Source organism: Pseudophryne corroboree, chromosome 4 (genome assembly GCF_028390025.1).
Source record: "Pseudophryne corroboree isolate aPseCor3 chromosome 4, aPseCor3.hap2, whole genome shotgun sequence".
NCBI classification, from domain to species: Eukaryota; Metazoa; Chordata; class Amphibia; order Anura; family Myobatrachidae; genus Pseudophryne; species Pseudophryne corroboree.
In genome coordinates, this window is record NC_086447.1 from 355,702,772 (window position 1) to 355,718,144 (window position 15,373).

The following is a 15,373-nucleotide window of genomic DNA, read 5'->3' on the forward strand; positions in this document are numbered from 1 at the left end:
TTGGTCGTGCAACAATATCTAAACTGGAGAATGGTTTTTTGTTGGAGTTTACTTGGCGCTTCAAAAATAAACTATGTGGCAGCCTCTTAACTTCTATAGGACTGATCCCAGACAGTCCAAATACATGAAAAAAGAAAAAAGAATGCAGAAGAAGATGGCGCTACTGTGTCTAGGGGAAGAGTAGGTGGAAGGGCCAAAACAAATACTTATCCTGTGTTAGTGATTTTTTCTCTCTTCAAACTTGGATCTTCTTAAATAGATGTTCTCGAATTCATGTATGAAAAATAAAATGGGAGAGGAATGATGTGTAGAACCTCTGTGACTGATGATCTCACAGTTAATGTATACAAAATTTCTCTATCGTCCTAGTGGATGCTGGGGTTCCTGAAAGGACCATGGGGAATAGCGGCTCCGCAGGAGACAGGGCACAAAAAGTAAAGCTTTAGGATCAGGTGGTGTGCACTGGCTCCTCCCCCCATGACCCTCCTCCAAGCCTCAGTTAGATTTTTGTGCCCGGCCGAGAAGGGTGCAATCTAGGTGGCTCTCCTAAAGAGCTGCTTAGAAAAGTTTAGCTTAGGTTTTTTATTTTACAGTGAGTACTGCTGGCAACAGGATCACTGCAACGAGGGACTTAGGGGAGAAGAAGTGAACTCACCTGCGTGCAGGATGGATTGGCTTCTTTGGCTACTGGACATTAGCGCCAGAGGGACGATCACAGGTACAGCCTGGATGGTCACCGGAGCCTCGCCGCCGCCCCCCTTGCAGATGCTGAAACGAGAAGAGGTCCAGAATCGGCGGCAGAAGACTCCTCAGTCTTCTTAAGGTAGCGCACAGCACTGCAGCTGTGCGCCATTTCCTCTCAGCACACTTCACACGGCAGTCACTGAGGGTGCAGGGCGCTGGGAGGGGGGCGCCCTGGGAGGCAAATGAAAACCTTTTTTGGCTAAAAATACCTCACATATAGCCTCCGGGGGCTATATGGAGATATTTAACCCCTGCCAGAATCCATTAAAGAGCGGGAGACGAGGCCGCCGAAAAAGGGGCGGGGCCTATCTCCTCAGCACACAGCGCCATTTTCCCTCACAGAAAGGCTGGAGGGAAGGCTCCCAGGCTCTCCCCTGCACTGCACTACAGAAACAGGGTTAAAACAGAGAGGGGGGGCACTAATTTGGCGTTAGAAATATATAAAAGATGCTATAAGGGAAAACACTTATATAAGGTTGTCCCTATATAATTATAGCGTTTTTGGTGTGTGCTGGCAAACTCTCCCTCTGTCTCTCCAAAGGGCTAGTGGGTCCTGTCCTCTATCAGAGCATTCCCTGTGTGTGTGCTGTGTGTCGGTACGTGTGTGTCGACATGTATGAGGACGATGTTGGTGAGGAGGCGGAGCAATTGCCTGTAATGGTGATGTCACTCTCTAGGGAGTCGACACCGGAATGGATGGCTTATTTAGGGAATTACGTGATAATGTCAACACGCTGCAAGGTCGGTTGACGACATGAGACGGCCGACAAACAATTAGTACCGGTCCAGACGTCTCAGAAACACCGTCAGGGGTTTTAAAACGCCCGTTTACTTTAGTCGGTCGACACAGGCACAGACACGGACACTGAATCCAGTGTCGACGGTGAATAAACAAACGTATTCCTTATTAGGGCCACACGTTAAGGGCAATGAAGGAGGTGTTACATATTTCTGATACTACAAGTACCACAAAAGAGGGTATTATGTGGGATGTGAAAAAACTACCGTAGTTTTTCCTGAATCAGATAAATTAAATGAAGTGTGTGATGATGCGTGGGTTCCCCCCGATAGAAAATTATGGGCGGTATACCCTTTCCCGCCAGAAGTTAGGGCGCGTTGGGAAACACCCCTTAGGGTGGATAAGGCGCTCACACGCTTATCAAAACAAGTGGCGGTACCGTCTATAGATAGGGCCGTCCTCAAGGAGCCAGCTGACAGGAGGCTGGAAAATATCATAAAAAGTATATACACACATACTGGTGTTATACTGCGACCAGCGATCGCCTCAGCCTGGATGTGCAGAGCTGGGGTGGCTTGGTCGGATTCCCTGACTAAAAATATTGATACCCTTGACAGGGACAGTATTTTATTGACTATAGAGCATTTAAAGGATGCATTTTCTATATATGCGAGATGCACAGAGGGATATTTGCACTCTGGCATCAAGAGTAAGTGCGATGTCCATATCTGCCAGAAGATGTTTATGGACACGACAGTGGTCAGGTGATGCAGATTCCAAACGGCACAAAGGTGTATTGCCGTATAAAGGAAGAGGAGTTATTTGGGGTCGGTCCATCGGACCTGGTGGCCACGGCAACTGCTGGAAAATCCACCGTTTTTACCCTAAGTCACATCTCTGCAGAAAAAGACACCGTCTTTTCAGCCTCAGTCCTTTCGTCCCTATAAGAGTCATATCTGCCCAGGGATAGAGGAAAGGGAAGAAGACTGCAGCAGGCAGCCCATTCCCAGGAACAGAAGCGTTCCACCGCTTCTGCCAAGCTCTCAGCATGACGCTGGGACCGTACAGGACCCCTGGATCCTACATGTAGTATCCCAGGGGTACAGATTGGAATGTCGAGACGTTTCCCCTTCGCAGGCTCCTGAAGTCTGGTTTACCAAGGTCTCCCTCCGACAAGGAGGCAGTATGGGAAACAATTCACAAGCTGTATTCCCAGCAGGTGATAATCAAATTACCCCTCCTACAACAAGAAAAGGGGTATTATTCCACATTATATTGTGGTACTGAAGCCAGAAGGCTAGGTGAGACCTATTCTAAATCTAAAAAAATTTGAACACTTACAAAGGTTCAAATCAAGATGGAGTCACTCAGAGCAGTGATAACGAACCAGGAAGAAGGGGACTATATAGTGTCCCGAGACATCAGGGATGCTTACCTCCATGTCCAAAATTTGCCCTTCTCACTAAGGGTACCTCAGGTTCGTGGTACAGAACTGTCACTATCCGTTTCAGACGCTGCCGTTTGGATTGTCCACGGCACCCCGGGTCTTTACCAAGGTAATGGCCGAAATGATGATTCTTCTTCGAAGAAAAGGCGTCTTAATTATCCCTTACTTGGACGATCTCCTGATAAGGGCAAAGTCCAGGGAACAGTTGGAGGTCGGAGTAGCACTATCTCGGATACTGCTACAACAGCACGGGTGGATTCTAAATACTCCAAAATCGCAGCTGATCCCGACGACAAGTCTGCTGTGCCTAGGGATGATTCTGGACACAGTCCAGAAAAAGGTGTTTCTCCCGGAAGAGAAAGCCAGGGAGTTATCCGAGCTAGTCGGGAACCTCCTAAAATCAGTGCATCATTGCACAAGGGTCCTGGTAAAGATGGTGACTTCCTACGAAGCAATTCCATTCGGCAGATTTCACGCAAGAATTTTTCAGTGGGATCTGCTGGACAAATGGTCCGGATCGCATCTTCAGATGCATCAGCGGATAACCCTATATCCAAGGACAAGGGTGTCTCTCCTGTGGTGGTTACAGAGTGCTCATCTTCTAGAGGGCCGCAGATTCGGCATTCAGGATTGGATGCTGGTGACCACGGAGGCCAGCCCGAGAGGCTGGGGAGCAGTCACACAAGGAAAAAATTTCCAGGGAGTGTGATCAAGTCTGGAGACTTTTCTCCACATAAATATACTGGAGCTAAGGGTAAATTTATAATACTCTAAGCTTAGCAAGACCTCTGCTTCAAGGTCAGCCGGTATTGATCCAGTGGGAAAAACATCACGGCAGTCGCCCACGTAAATAGACAGGGCGACACAAGAAGCAGGAGGGCAATGGCAAAAACTGCAAGGACTTTTCGCTGGGCGGAAAATCATGTGATAGCACTGTCAGCAGTGTTTCATTCCGGGAATGGAAACTGGGAAGCAGACTTCCTCAGCAGGCACGACCTCCACCCGGCAGAGTGGAAACTTCATCGGGAAGTTTTCCACATGATTGTAAACCGTTGGGAAATACCAAAGGTGGACATGATGGCGTCCCGTCTGAACAAAAAACGGGACAGGTATTGCGCCAGGTTAAGAGACCCTCAGGCAATAGCTGTGGACGTTCTGGTAACACCATGGATGTACCAGTCGGTGTATGTGTTCCATCCTCTGCTTCTCATACCTAAGGTACTGAGACTTATAAGACGTAGAGGAGTAAGAACTATACTCATGGCTCCGGATTGGCCAAGAAGGACTTGGTACCCGGAACTTCAAGAGATGCTCACAGAGGACTTATGGCCTCTGCCGCTAAGAAGGGACTTGTTTCAGCAAGTACCATGTCTGTTCCAAGACTTACCGCAGCTGCGTTTGACGGCATGGCGGTGGAACGCCGGATCCTAAGGGAAAAAGGCATTCCGGAAGAGGTCATTCCTACCCTGGTCAAAGCCAGAAAGGAGGTGACCGCACAACATTATCACCACATGTGGCAAAAATATGTTGCGTGGTGTGAGGCCAGAAAGGCCCCACGAAGAAATTTCAACTCGGTTGATTCCTGCATTTCCTGCAAACAGGAGTGTCTATGGGCCTCAAATTGGGGTCCATTAAGGTTCAAATTTCGGCCCTGTCGATTTTCTTCCAGAAAGAAGTGGCTTCAGTTCCTGAAGTCCAGAAGTTTGTCAAGGGAGTATTACATATACAACCCCCTTTTGTGCCTCCAGTGGCACTGTGGGATCTCAACGTAGTTCTGGGATTCCTCAAATCACATTGGTTTAAAACCAGTCAAATCTGTGGATTTGAAGCATCTCACATGAAAAGTGACCATGCTCTTGGCCCTGGCCTGGACCAGGCGAGTGTCAAATTGGTGGTTTTTTTCTCAAAAAAGCCCATATCTGGTTGTCCATTTGGACAGGGCAGAGCTGCGGACTCGTCCCCAGTTCTCTCCCTAAGGTGGTGTCAGTGTTTCACCTGAACCAGCTTATTTTGGTGCCTTGCGCCTACTAGGGACTTGGAGGACTCCAGGTTGCTAGATGTTGTCAGGGCCCTGTAAATATAGGTTCCAGGACGGCTGGAGTCAGGAAAACTGACTTGCTGTTATCCTGTATGCACCCAACAAACTGGGTGCTCTTGCTTCTAAGCAGACTATTGCTAGTTGGATGTGTAATACAATTCAGCTTGCACATTCTGTGGCAGGCCTGCCACAGCCAAAATATGTAAATGCCCATTCCACAAGGAAGGTGGGCTTATCTTGGGCGGCTGCCCGAGGGGTCTCGGCTTTACAACTTTGCCGAGCGGCTATATAGTCAGGGGCAAACACGTTGTTAAAATCCTACAAATTTGATACCCTGGCTAAGGAGGACCTGGAGTTCTCTCATTCGGTGCTGCAGAGTCATCCGCACTCTCCCGCACGTTTGGGAGCTTTGGTATTATCCCCATGGTCCTTTCAGGAACCCCAGCATCCACTAGGACGATAGAGAAAATAAGAATTTACTTACCGATAATTCTATTTCTCGGAGTCCGTAGTGGATGCTGGGCGCCCATCCCAAGTGCGGATTATCTGCAATACTTGTACATAGTTACAAAAATCGGGTTATTATTGTTGTGAGCCATCTTTTCAGAGGCTCCGCTGTTATCATACTGTAAACTGGGTTCAGATCACAGGTTGTACAGTGTGATTGGTGTGGCTGGTATGAGTCTTACCCGGGATTCAAAATCCTTCCTTATTGTGTACGCTCGTCCGGGCACAGTATCCTAACTGAGGCTTGGAGGAGGGTCATGGGGGGAGGAGCCAGTGCACACCACCTGATCCTAAAGCTTTACTTTTTGTGCCCTGTCTCCTGCGGAGCCGCTATTCCCCATGGTCCTTTCAGGAACCCCAGCATCCACTACGGACTCCGAGAAATAGAATTATCGGTAAGTAAATTCTTATTATCCACAATACTGGTGGAGAAAATATTAGATATGAATGAATCAATTTTTCTCACTTACATGAGAAAAAAGAGAGATACTCTTTGGCAGAAATGAATGACCATGACCATAGCGTGAGTAACGGTACGCTATACCCTTGAATCATAGGATAAAGAAACCGAGATATGTGCTACATAGCCTCTCACTAAGTAAGTGAGGTATGCTAAATAACACTCCATTGCATTATAACAAAAAAGCAGATAAAGAAACCATTTTATGTGTCCATCCATCCCTCACCATGTAAGTGAGGTACGCTATGGTCATGGTCATTCATTTCTGCCAAAGAGTATCTCTCTTTTTTCTCATGTAAGTGAGAAAAATTGATTCATTAATATCTAAACTGGAATTGGCAAACTTCTGAGAGAGAAAATTGTTCCCCACTCTGCGGTAGAACTGAGATGTAATGCCACGTTGTGCTATTCATTTGATCGGTATCCAGATGATAGGTTGACAGTAATAAGGTCAGCAGTCAATATGTCGACCCTATATGGTCAACATGCATTAGGTCGACAGGCACAAAAGGTTGACGTGGTCAATAGGTCGACATGTAAAAGATCGACAGTGGTTAAGGGTGACAGGTACACAAGATCGACAGGTTCACATGGTCGACATGACAGTGGTAGACACACGTGTGATCTACGCACTTTTTCATATTTACCATCCACGTGGACTACGATTGGGAATAGTAACCTTGCCTTCGCTCATCATGCGAGGGGACGTGGTACACTAATTGGGCTCACGTGGTTGAACATACCTAAGCGACACCCAACCTGCAAAAAAAAACCAGTGTCAACCTTGTTTGTGTCAACCATTTCAATGCCGACGTTTTCACTGTGTCAACTTTTTATACCTGTCAACCATTTCAGGTGTCTACCTTTTCACTGCCAACCTTTTGACTCTGCAGATCATGTACATGTCAACCACATGAGGGTCGACCTAGTGACTGTCGGCCTAATATTGGTTGACCTAATGAACCACACCCCATTTGATTAAAGTCTACTATTATGGTATTTATATGGTGCTCTCCAGTTTGTTTTCACTAGGGTGAGTGTAACTGGCTGACTCTCATTCTGTTCCCATTACCACTTATTTTATACATAGATAACACAAATATCCCCAGTCTGAGCTCTTTTAAATTATTTATATCCTCAAATATTATTCATCATCTAACTCATTTTTTCAAGTCCTTAGGGGATAGTATACCTGTAGTTTATTACAATACCGTATTTGTCCTCTTGCCGGAAGAGCATACAGGTACAGTATACTACAAAATTAAATGGAGAATATTGCATTCATAAAAAATGAGCAGAATTGAATAGGTTAATACAGACCTCTCCGACACCTTACTTCAGTTCTCTGTCCTCTGTCTGCAGTGTTGGAATATCTGGCTCTGGGGTTACTCTGAAAATAGAACCCACCCACTCAGTATCGCATATCCTTCCACGTTCCATGCTGGACTAGGACTGTTGACACACGCACTGTACAAGTGTCAGCAGTTGTCCCAGGATTTCCTTTCTATGGTCAGTCACTGAGTGGAGGATGGACTGATCCAGCTGCAGAGCTATCTGCCATCGGAAGCTGTTAATCCCAGCTGACAGATTTGCTGCACTTTTCCAGGAAACATATCCCACTATTAGCGTTACATTTTTGCAGGACTGAATTATCTGATGGGGACTCCTACATAATACCAGTGTTCTGCAAACTGCAGCCCCCTCATGACTTTAATAATGTTATCTTTGTCAGTGATAAGATTGAAAACCGTATAGATGTACAAGATCCGCCAATAATCTAGTTGTTTCCAAAAATGTTATATAATAACAAAACCTGCTGTTTGCTCCAAATTTGAAAGCCGTTGATTGACTGCTGTCTGGATATTTGTTGATAGAATGGTGACAATCTCTTTAGTGATAAAGTAAATATTTAATTTCATTGAAAGCAACAAAATAGCTCATTCATAATTTGTTTATATCTACCATTTATAATATTATTTTTTTTCTGTAGTTCCTTGCTATATTCATCTCTACCACTTTTTCTGATACCATAAAATCTAATCTATGAAAATTGTTCCATAATTGTATACTCAATGCCTTGTCTTGTTCACTGCAGGTGTTCAGTGGAAAACGTCCAGACTCCGAATTTGCTCCTCTGCCCCAAAGTACTTTTCGAAAACCTCCCAGCCCTCCGCCTCCAGAAGGTCAGCAGGCCCTAACCTGTCTTATAAGTGAAAAAGACATCTCCCTTTTTGAAAAGCTTGGTGATGGGTCTTTTGGAGTAGTTAGGAGAGGAGAGTGGAGCACCCCTAATGGGAAAATGGTAGGTCCATTAACTCAATTTATGGTATTTATTTATTTATTTATTTATTTATTATCAGTTATTTATATAGCGCACACATATTCCACAGCACTTTACAGAGAATATTTGCCCATTCACATCAGTCCCTTCCCCAGTGGAGCTTACACTCCATATTCCCTATCACATGTACACACAGGGGGTCATTCCGACCTAATCGCACGCTAGGATTTTTCGCTGTTCTGCGATCAGGTCAGAACTGTGCATGCGTATGCACCGCAATGCGCAGGAGCGTCTTTGGGGTACAAAGCGGATCGTTGCTGAGCGATGGATTTTACGAAGAATCTATTCGCACAGCCAATCGCATGGAGATTGACAGGAAGAAGGCGTTTGTGGGTGTCAACTGACCGTTTTCTGGGAGTGTTTGGAAAAAGCAAGCGTGTCGAAGCATTTGCAGGGCGGGTGTCTGACGTCAATTCTGGACAAGAACAGGCTGAAGTGATCGCAGTGGCTGAGTAAGTTCTGAGCTACTCAGAAACTGCACAAAACTTTTTTGTACCGCTCGGCTGCACATGCGATCGCACTCTTGCAAAGCAAACATACACTCCCCTATAGGCAGCGACTATCTGTTCGCAGCGCTGCAAAAAATAACTAGCAAGCGATCAACTCGGAATGACCCCCACAGACACATTCACGCTAGTGTCAATTTTGTTGGAAGCAAATTAACCTACCAGTATCTTTTTGGATTATGGAGGAAACCAGAGTACCCAGAGAAATGCACACAAGTATGGGGAGAATATACAAACTCTGCACAGTTAGGGCCAAGGCGGAATTGAACCCATGACCTCAGTGCCTTGAGGCGGTAATGCTAACCATTACACCATCCATACTGCCCAGGGGGGAGCCAAGCTCTATTCAAGCAAGCTTTTTCCATTAATCAAAAGCATTTTAAGCGAATATTTCTCCATGACAGATGCAAATCCATAATGAAACTTATTTTGGGACATTTTAGGAACCATATTTATGTCTGATTGTCAGCATCTTGTCAGGAGGTATATTTGGTTTTATACTCATGGCTCTGGAGAAGTGTGGTAGTGAATAGTATAGTTGCCACTGTGAGTTCTCTTACAGAATTCTACATGGGGTGTAAGCAAGTAAAAGTAAAGATGGGTTCTTCAAAAGTGTACACCCCCCATTTACTTACTTTCTACATATGTGTTCTCATATACTTTTGCTGCAAGGGCACCAGGTCCCGTGTAACTCAGCAAACGCCAAGCATCTTTTTTGCTTAAATATGCATCTTAGTTGCATTCTGATGCAACAAAATTGCGCAATGAGACTGCAATGATTAATTTGATATGCAACACTTGTACATCTGTATGCAAATTAGTCTGAATCTGCTCACAAAGCGCTACTGTGCAGCGGGAGCAGCTTTTTTTCACACCAAGCTCCGTTGTACTTCATCCTTGTTTTTGTACACCTTTAAAACTAATTCCTGTGTGGTTAAGGTCACAGCCCAGTGTCTCTGGTACAGACTGAGTGGTGTTTTGCTGCATCTGGGGTGTGCATAAGAAGAAAAAGTCACTACGCTACACTGCTACACCATATGGTGTATTGAGGCTAGGTGTATGAGGACACATCTGTACCTTTCACAGCAACAAATGGCTGTATTCCAAACCTTCCTCTGAGAAGGAGTCCAAGCTGTACAACTCCATTTGTGTTAACAAGACTTCTAAAGATTGACTTCTTTAGTTTGATATTTTTATTATTGTTAATGTGTCTTCTTTAAACCAGTCCCTTCCTGCAATGTCCACTGTAGGTTACTGCTACTCTGTCCTTGACATTGAGTTTTTCCTCTTCACAAAATACTGTACTGTACTTGCCTGACAGTAGGAACGGTTAAACTGATCCGGAAATTATGGTTTGTTTGTTGTTGGGTTTTTTTGCTGTTACTTGAGGATAATGTTATTAGTGACATCTGTTTGTCACATTGGCGGTAAATGATAAAAATTTGTGTTTTTTCATTTAGGAGATAGTTTAATTTTAGTAATAATTCCCTTTTATTCATGTACACCGGAAATATATTGATAGGTTTAGATTTAGTTACTGGTGATTGGCCTGCTTATTTACTATGGGGTAAATTTACTAAGCAGCAGCTTACAAAAGACAAATTTACAAAAGCAATGCAGTTACCCCTAATTTGAATAGTAACCCTATTGCTGTTTTACATTTTCTGCTTAAACACGGTTAGAGGAATAGAGATAAATTTATTAATTATGGATTATATTTATCTTTCTTTTTGTGTTAACTACGGGCCTGATTCAGAGATGTACAGTATGCAAACTTGATTTTTTTTCCAGTTGAGTGTTTTTCGTCATTCTGTACATGCGTCTGAGTCACGCCGTAGAGGTCGCAGAGAGGATCTATTCGCAAACTGTTTCACAGCCAGGTACCATTTGTGGAAGGTAACGGGGAGTGGTGGTAGAAAAGCAGGTGTGTCACAACCATTTTGGGGGGAGGGGGTGTTTGAGGCTACAGCTGTGATCCTGTATGCAGCTGCAATGTCTCTGGCATCTTACTTACAGCTACCATGCTGCACAGAACTTTCATAATAGACTGATCTGCAATGGATGCTGCATTTTTCTACGCAGCTGCTGGGATTTGCAAAACTCAATACAAATCCAGACAGCAGCGACATTTGCATATTTTCGCATAGCCATCACATACAAATTAACAGCTGAGAATGCATTTGGGTACATTCTCTGAGACAGGTCTTACATTCAAATATCCTCACTGTAAATGATGGTGAAAATTTGCAATTTGCTGAAAATAAATCTTCAAATTATACAATAAATGCAATCATTCACCGGGGTCATTTAGACAGGAATATTATTCACTGAAAGTAAATAATAGATTAAAAGTTTGTACATTTGTATCAGACTAAACTTACAACAGTATTCTTGAAACTTGATTTGAGCCCTGTTTAATTTGAAGGTAATAACCTCTACAGTGTTAAGGGCCCTACACACTATTCGATCCGCCGCCGAGCTGCCCAACGTCACCCGGCTCCATAGCAATGCAGGCAAATATGGACGAGATCGTCCTTATTGGCCTGCATGCACAAGCGACGGGGCACCAACGATGAACGAGCGTGGGGCCGCGCATCATTCATCGCTGGTGCCTCTACATTGAAAGATATGAAAGGTATTTAGTTCATTAATGAACAAGATCGTTCATATCTTTCAGTAATATTGACCAGTGTGTAGAGCCTATTAGTGCTCTACTGCAGAAGTTCAAGTTCACATGCAAGTTCTGGAGATTTAGGTGTCGAAGATTGCAGGTCTAGTTATTTGATGCAGGTTTCAGAACCGCAGTTGTCTATGATGGCGTCAGAGTGCACAAACAAAAAGAAACCATATTGAATAGCGTAATCTATAATGGTGACGTTTGGCACCAGGCAGACAAATTTCATAGCAAGCTTCTGTTTTACAAAGTCAGTGTACCCACTGAGACCAAGAAGAATGACATCCAAAGCCATTTGTGTGAATATGTATCTGCTGCTGCTATCTGGCTGTGAAGATTTGTCCAACCTCTTACATATATTCCTGTCAATTACTTTCAGTATATTATTAATTATATGGAGCACTTAGTGATGCCATCTTCAGTATCATGCTGTAAGGAATAACAGGCACCTCCTGATGAGTTTCAGCATATTATTGTTCACCTCTTACTTCATGCTTTACAGCAGGGGTGGGGAACCTTTTTTCTACCGAGGGCCATTTGGATATTTATAAAATCCTTCGGGGGCCATACAAAAATTCTGAACTTAAAACATTACCCTGCCCCCCAGTAGGTCTGCCCCTTAGAGGCACTGTGTGTGCGCGCCAGAGGCGCGCGCGCCAAAAAATGGGTGTGGCCAGTTAAAATGGGACGTGATACACATATGCCCCTAATAGTGCAGTGCCAGATCCACAATTGCCCCCACAGTGCCAGGTATACAAATGCCCCCATAGTGCCGGGTATACAAATGCCCCTCACAGTGCCAGGTATACAGATGCCCCCACAGTGCCAGGTATACAAATGCCCCCCACAGTGCCAGGTATACAAATGCCCCCCACAGTGCCAGGTATACAGATGCCCCCACAGTGCCAGGTATACAGATGCCCCCCACAGTGCCAGGTATACAGATGTCCCCACAGTGCCAGGTATACAGATGCCCCCACAGTGCCAGATATACAAATGCCCCTCACAGTGCCAGGTATACAGATGCCTCCCACAGTGCCAGGTATACAGATGCCCCCCACAGTGCCAGGTATACAGATGCCCCCCACAGTGCCAGGTATACAGATGCCCCCACAGTGCCAGGTATACAAATGCCCCCCACAGTGCCAGGTATACAATTGCCCCTCACAGTGCCAGGTATACAGATGTCCCCACAGTGCCAGGTATACAGATGCCCCCACAGTGCCAGGTATACAGATGCCCCCCACAGTGCCAGGTATACAGATGTCCCCACAGTGCCAGGTATACAGATGTCCCCACAGTGCCAGGTATACAGATGCCCCCACAGTGCCAGGTATACAAATGCCCCTCACACTGCCAGGTATACAGATGCCCCCCACAGTGCCAGGTATACAGATGCCCCCCACAGTGCCAGGTATACAGTTGCCCCCCACAGTGCCAGGTATACAGATGCCCCCCACAGTGCCAGGTATACAATTGCCCCTCACAGTGCCAGGTATACAGATGTCCCCACAGTGCCAGGTATACAGATGCCCCCCGTCCTGCTTACCGCTGCTTCTTTCGGCGGGACACGGAGGAGAGCGCGGCTATGTTGGGCGGCGGCATGTAGGACTTGAAACCAGCCGCCGGTTCAAGAGCCAATCAGAGCTCGCGGACCGGCAGCCGCGGCTTCTGATTGGCTGCCGGTCCGCGAGCTCTGATTGGCTCACGAACCGGCGGCTGGTTTCAAGTCCTACACACCGCCGCCGCCACCCGACAATAGCCGCGCTCTCCTCCTGAGTCCCTGTCCTGACAGCTGAGACACGCTGCCGCCAGACTGAGCGGCGGCGTGTCTCACAGAGAAGCGGGTGGGCCGGAGCAAACGGCTTTGCGGGCCTTATACGGCCCACGGGCCGGAGGTTCCCCACCCCTGCTTTACAGTATATAATGGAACTATGGTTTTATACTATTATATGTTCATTTGAATTTTTTTGTAGTTTCCAATACAGAATACATTGCCCTGCCTGTATTATACAGTAGAAGGATTAGATTAGTTCTTGCAATTAATGTTGAAGCATTTTTAATTGTCTCACTATAAATAATGTGTCGTTCTTGTGTTAGACACATCACTGACACAAGAACAACACCAGACTTGGCAAAGGGGTTATTCAATTAAACCCATACTTGCCTACCTGACCCTCTCCATGAGGGAGAAAATGCTCTGTTCCTGGACTTTCCTGGTAATGTATGATTGCATCACCTGTGGTGAAACACCTTTCTTATCAATTAACTAGCTCACCACAGGTGATGGCAATCATACATTACCAGGAAAGTCCAGGAACAGAGCATTTTCTCCCTCATGGAGAGGGTCAGGTAGGCAAGTATAATTAAACTCCACAACTAAATGCCGGCGGTGCGGGGAAAGGCTATTCAATTAAGTAGTCGAGAGTTCAGGTTAAAAAATCAAGGGTTCAGTTACAAAAATCCACTAATTCCGCATAAACTGTGGAATCAGTGGATTTTCCCAACGTGTGAACCCCTAATTTTGCTGTTTTCTCGCTGACTTTACGGTTCATTCACTATCGGGCATCACGTGCGGGGTACTCACAGCTAATTAAATTGCTCTGGTGCAGCAATTAGCCACGGGGTTTGAATATCCTCCTCAATCTTAAACAATGATAATAGGATAACATTTGTAAAACTCAATTGGAGTATTTTCAGTACATAGAAGTCCAAGATGTGAGTTCCATCTGTAATGCTGTAATAAGACTTCACCAACATAAAGGTATAGGTGGGGTGATCTTCAAAATGGAAACACATGGGGGTAAATTTACTAAGATGGGAGTTCTATTTAAGATGGGATGTTGCCTATAGCAACCAATCAGATTCTACTTCTTATTTCTCTAGCACCTTTTAGAAGATAATACCTGGAACCTGATTGGTTGCTATGGGCAACATCCCATCGTAAATAGAATTCCCATCTTAGTAAATTTACCCCCATGGAATGTGCTCTACACATCAGTTAACATCTCACTGCTATGTTTTTTTGTTTTTCAAAAAAATAAAAACATTTGTATTGATTCTGAAGCATAGTCATGTGTACAATGCAATAGATAGGTTTCACAATGATAGTAACAAGGTTACAAAAATTATAAATGTTATCCATTAAAGCCTTATTAAGTAAGAGGGTGCTGTGCGCACTAAAAGAGTATCCCTTTATGGGATAGGGGGTCATTATGTACTAGTCTTGTTAAGTACCTTGAGGTGATCCAGAGCAAATTTTTGGACCCAATGCCAAACGGCTCTAACCAAAAGGCACAACCACAAATAGTCATAGAGATCAGCGTTCTCTTTCTGACAACGAGGACATTAAGGAGATCGAGAGGAATGTTTTAAAAATCTGCGATGAGGACTAATATATGTTTGATAGAATTAAAAAACAATTCTTAGTATGAGCAAGCAGGTATAACGCGACAAGAGTCCATAGATTGTAAGCTTGCGAGCAGGGCCTTCCTACCTCTGACTGTTTGTTATTACCCAGTTTTGTCTTATTTTTGTGTTCAGTTGTAAAGCGCAATGGAATTTGCTATATAAGAAACTGTTAATAAATAAGAGTCAAATAGGTTTTTAACTAAAATGTTCACTGTTCGGTCAGGGAAACAATAGAGGCATTGAGTCAGGCCTGTCTGTAATGTGCTATAGTCTAAGACAGTGTTTTTCAACCACTGTGCCGTGGCACACTAGTGTGCCTTGAGCAGTCTCCAGGTGTGCCGCCATAGAAGCACAGCCAGGCCCATCAGTGTTTTGCCGCTACTGAGGCCCTGGAACAATTAATACTGGTGGGTTTAGTGGTTGCAGAGCCAGTTCTAATTTTTGGCCTGGGCAGTCTTGGGCTCTTCTGGCGTTCTCAGATGTGGCTCAGGCGTTACCTATGGAGA

The 15,373-nt window shown here is 44.9% G+C and overlaps 1 protein-coding gene and 1 long non-coding RNA gene across 11 annotated transcripts in view; one reads left to right on the top strand and one right to left on the bottom strand.

Moving 5' to 3' along the window:
* LOC134909537 (uncharacterized) overlaps positions 1-7,281 on the bottom strand; it is a 72,086-nt gene extending 64,805 nt beyond the window's left edge. Inside the window, exon 1 of the long non-coding RNA XR_010175959.1 lies at positions 7,256-7,281. This is a non-coding gene — a long non-coding RNA (uncharacterized LOC134909537). The remainder of the gene's footprint in view (positions 1-7,255) is intronic.
* TNK2 (tyrosine kinase non receptor 2) overlaps positions 1-15,373 on the top strand; it is a 544,303-nt gene that overhangs the window by 430,156 nt on the left and 98,774 nt on the right. For 6 of the 10 annotated variants that reach the window (XM_063916519.1, XM_063916517.1, XM_063916516.1 and 3 more), the window contains 2 exons: positions 7,298-7,444; positions 8,031-8,237. In XM_063916519.1, the coding sequence (XP_063772589.1) occupies positions 7,298-7,444; positions 8,031-8,237 (354 nt within the window). The remainder of the gene's footprint in view (positions 1-7,297; positions 7,445-8,030; positions 8,238-15,373) is intronic. The other 4 variants (XM_063916523.1, XM_063916524.1, XM_063916525.1 and 1 more) reach the window with 1 other exon arrangement.